General features: G+C 52.9%; 1 protein-coding gene across 2 annotated transcripts in view; it reads left to right on the forward strand.

Annotated features, from left to right (window-relative positions):
- Slc30a2 (solute carrier family 30 member 2) overlaps positions 1-3,127 on the forward strand; it is a 12,194-nt gene that overhangs the window by 4,357 nt on the left and 4,710 nt on the right. For both annotated transcript variants that reach the window (XM_021200796.2, XM_029540074.1), the window contains exons 4-5: positions 1,374-1,527; positions 2,526-2,694. In XM_021200796.2, coding sequence (XP_021056455.1) covers positions 1,374-1,527; positions 2,526-2,694 — 323 coding nt within the window. The remainder of the gene's footprint in view (positions 1-1,373; positions 1,528-2,525; positions 2,695-3,127) is intronic.

A 3,127-nucleotide genomic window follows, 5' to 3' on the forward strand; every position in this document is an offset into this window, starting at 1 on the left:
TTTATTTATTTATTTATTATATGTAAGTACACTGTAGCTGTCTTCAGACACACCAGAAGAGGGTGTCAGGTCTTGTTAAGGATGGTTGTGAACCACCATGTGGTTGCTGGGGTTTGAACTCTGGACCTTTGGAAGAGCAGTCGGGTGCTCTTACCCACTGAGCCATCTCACCAGCCCCAATTAATTCCTGTTCCTTATGTCGCCACCTCCCGAGTCCTAAAATTCCAGGCTTGTGCCCTACCTAGCTAGTGTTGGAGTTCTCTTTCCAGGATCGTGCTAGGTAGCCTTGGCTGACTGTAAACTCACTAACTCGATGTCAGAGGCTCCAAGAGCTGGAGTTAGACTTGTACCATCCCAGGGATGCCAAGCTAGAACAAGGTCTCTTAGGGGGATTCCTGAGGAAGGCCAAGAGTGTAGCTCCTATGGAACAAGAGAGTGTCGGCCTTGGCTCCTGTCCCCTGGGAACTCCCTGTCTGTCATCTGGGAGCTACCAGTTAATGGAGAAGCAAAGTTCACCTTGCTTAGAAAGTAGTGGCTCAGAATAAGGACAGTAGCATTGCCTGTCACTAGGGCTCAGCTCTGGGAGAAGGAAGAGTCGGTAAACACACTGCCTTAGCTGGTAGTTCACTTCTGGGTTGGCGAAGGTGTTTCCCTCTAGGGAGAGAGGGCCTGGTGTCCTCAGCCTTCGATTGTCTATTGAACAAAACAAGGAACTTGGGATGGCCCTGCAGTTAGCACCTGCTACTCTGTAACTCCAGCCTGGGGAGGGGGATGGGGGCCGGGAGAGGTGGTTCGATCTGAGCCCTCTTCTGGCCAGCTACCTTAATTAAAGTAGGTAGTGACCCTACCTTTATTTGAGAGTGTGTGTGTGTGGGGGGGGGTGTGTGTGTGTGTGTGTGTGTGTGTGTGTGTGAGAGAGAGAGAGAGAGAGGGGGGGGGGGAACGAGGCATACACCCTTAATCCTAGCACAAGGGAGGCAGGAGCAGGTGACTCTTAAGTTCAAAGCTAGCCTGGTCTACATAATGTGGCCGCAAAGAAACATGAAAGGCAGGATATCAAAGCCAGGCAGGCCCCTGCCTGACGCCCATGTTCTAGGATTAGAGATAGTCACCAGCATGCTAGCTATGATATATATATATATATATATCAGTGTCCGTTTCTTCCCATGTAGAGCAAACAGGGTGGGCCTAGGTAACTCTCTCTAGCTCCGATGTACCCAGACATCGTTGGCGGGATGAGACGGGTCTTAAGGAGCTGACAAAGAGACCCAGGCCCTGACTTTCCCGTGGGAGAGCCTAGCATGGAGTGGGCAGGCCCGCCCACCCTTAGCGCCCCGGGCTCAGGTTGCTGCTGTAATTGGGCTCCTTTCCAGAGATCCTTGGAGCTTTGCTGTCTGTGCTGTCCATCTGGGTGGTGACTGGCGTGCTCGTGTACCTGGCGGTGCAGCGGTTGATTTCCGGAGAGTATGAGATCAAAGGGGACACCATGTTGATCACTTCGGGCTGCGCTGTGGCTGTGAACCTCATGTGAGTGTGACCCTAGTTCCCTGTAACTAATTAACACACACACGCACACACACCACCGCTGGCCACCACTGCAAACCTCCATCAGCTCCCAAGGGAGTCTGTGCTCCCCTTCCAGGAGCCGTGAATGATGGGGTTTAGAGTTTAAGGCATTCCATTAGGACAGAATTTCCCCCAGCGGTTTTGAGTTCTGGTACCTGCTCCACATCATCATCATTTAGACCTTAGGCTAAGGACATGGGTGTTATGGAATGTTTTACAGCAAGTGGGTACCTGGCAGCCCCATGCCAAGGTGTGCCCCTGAGTAATTACGCCATGCGACAGATCTGGTATAAAGCGGGTTATGGGGGTGGGGAAGGGAGAGGAGCAAGAACCTGGGAAAGAGAAGAGAGAAGGGGTGCAAAGGAGGGGGAGGAGCTCGAGTGCCGGAATGGCCGGCAGTCCTCTTATATGTGGCCCACACCTGACACACCTGGCAGAGGATGATAGAAGGTCCCCGGGAGGGACCTAATGGAACCACCTGTAAGCTAACAATGGGAGGTTACAGACATGTACCCCACATTTTGTGTCCAAGAATAACCTGGAAGGCCATCTATAGCAAACAGGTGCATCTGGTCCATGCCAGAACAGAGGCTAAGTCAGGGCTGATGTGGCTAAAGGGCCAGGTGGGCAGAACAGGGGTTTGGGGTTCTTCGATCTCCTGTCGTCCCTATCTCAATCTCCTCACTTGGAGCGTGATGGGGGGAATCTGCTACCTTCATTGCCCGCTTACCCTGAAATTCGGCTCTGGAGGTTGTGCTCAGAGCCCAGGCAGAGCTCTTTGCCCCGTGGCACTGAGCCAAGGCTGAAGGGCCAGATTGCTAAGCCTGTGAGGGTCACTGAGTGCTGAGGCTTGAGGATGTCACTGTCGTCGTTNGGGGGGGGGGGCAGCCCTAAGGGGTAGACTGTGCCTGGCTAACTTGAAACCTCATCGAGGCCCTGGGCTTTGTCTGCCTCCACAGAATGGGGTTGGCCCTCCATCAGTCTGGACACGGGCACAGCCATGGGAGCAGCCGTGACGACAGTAGCCAGCAACAGAACGCCAGCGTCCGAGCTGCCTTCATTCATGTGATTGGGGACCTTTTGCAGAGTGTGGGGGTCCTGGTGGCAGCCTATATCATATACTTCAAGGTTAGAACTGGGCACAGAAGGAGAGGGACAGGCCAGTGCCTGGGGCTCCTCTCTCTGCACGGGGCTTTTTCCAGGCTGGGCTCCCCCCAGTTGGGAAGGAGAGGGTGGAGAAAGGGAAGGAACGTTTATTTAATACTTAGCAGGTCTTGGTACCTCTTATGACTACAACAAGCCTCCAAGGTAGGCCGTTGTCTTCTACGTGGTTCTGAAAAGTCCCGTAACTTGTACAGTTTCATGTAGGCTGTGAAGCTGGATCTGTGATGCTGAAGTCAGGCCTTGCCCATCACACAGGCAGTGGGATGTAGAAAGAGGCAGGCGCGCGGCCGAAAGCTGCGTGATGAATGAATTGCTTGGGTCTCGTTGAACCTCAGTTTCCCCACCTGTCAAATGGGAATGGTGAATCAAATGCTGAGATTTCTTTTTTTTTTTTTTT

Source organism: Mus pahari, chromosome 6, assembly GCF_900095145.1.
Source record: "Mus pahari chromosome 6, PAHARI_EIJ_v1.1, whole genome shotgun sequence".
Taxonomy (NCBI): Eukaryota; Metazoa; Chordata; class Mammalia; order Rodentia; family Muridae; genus Mus; species Mus pahari.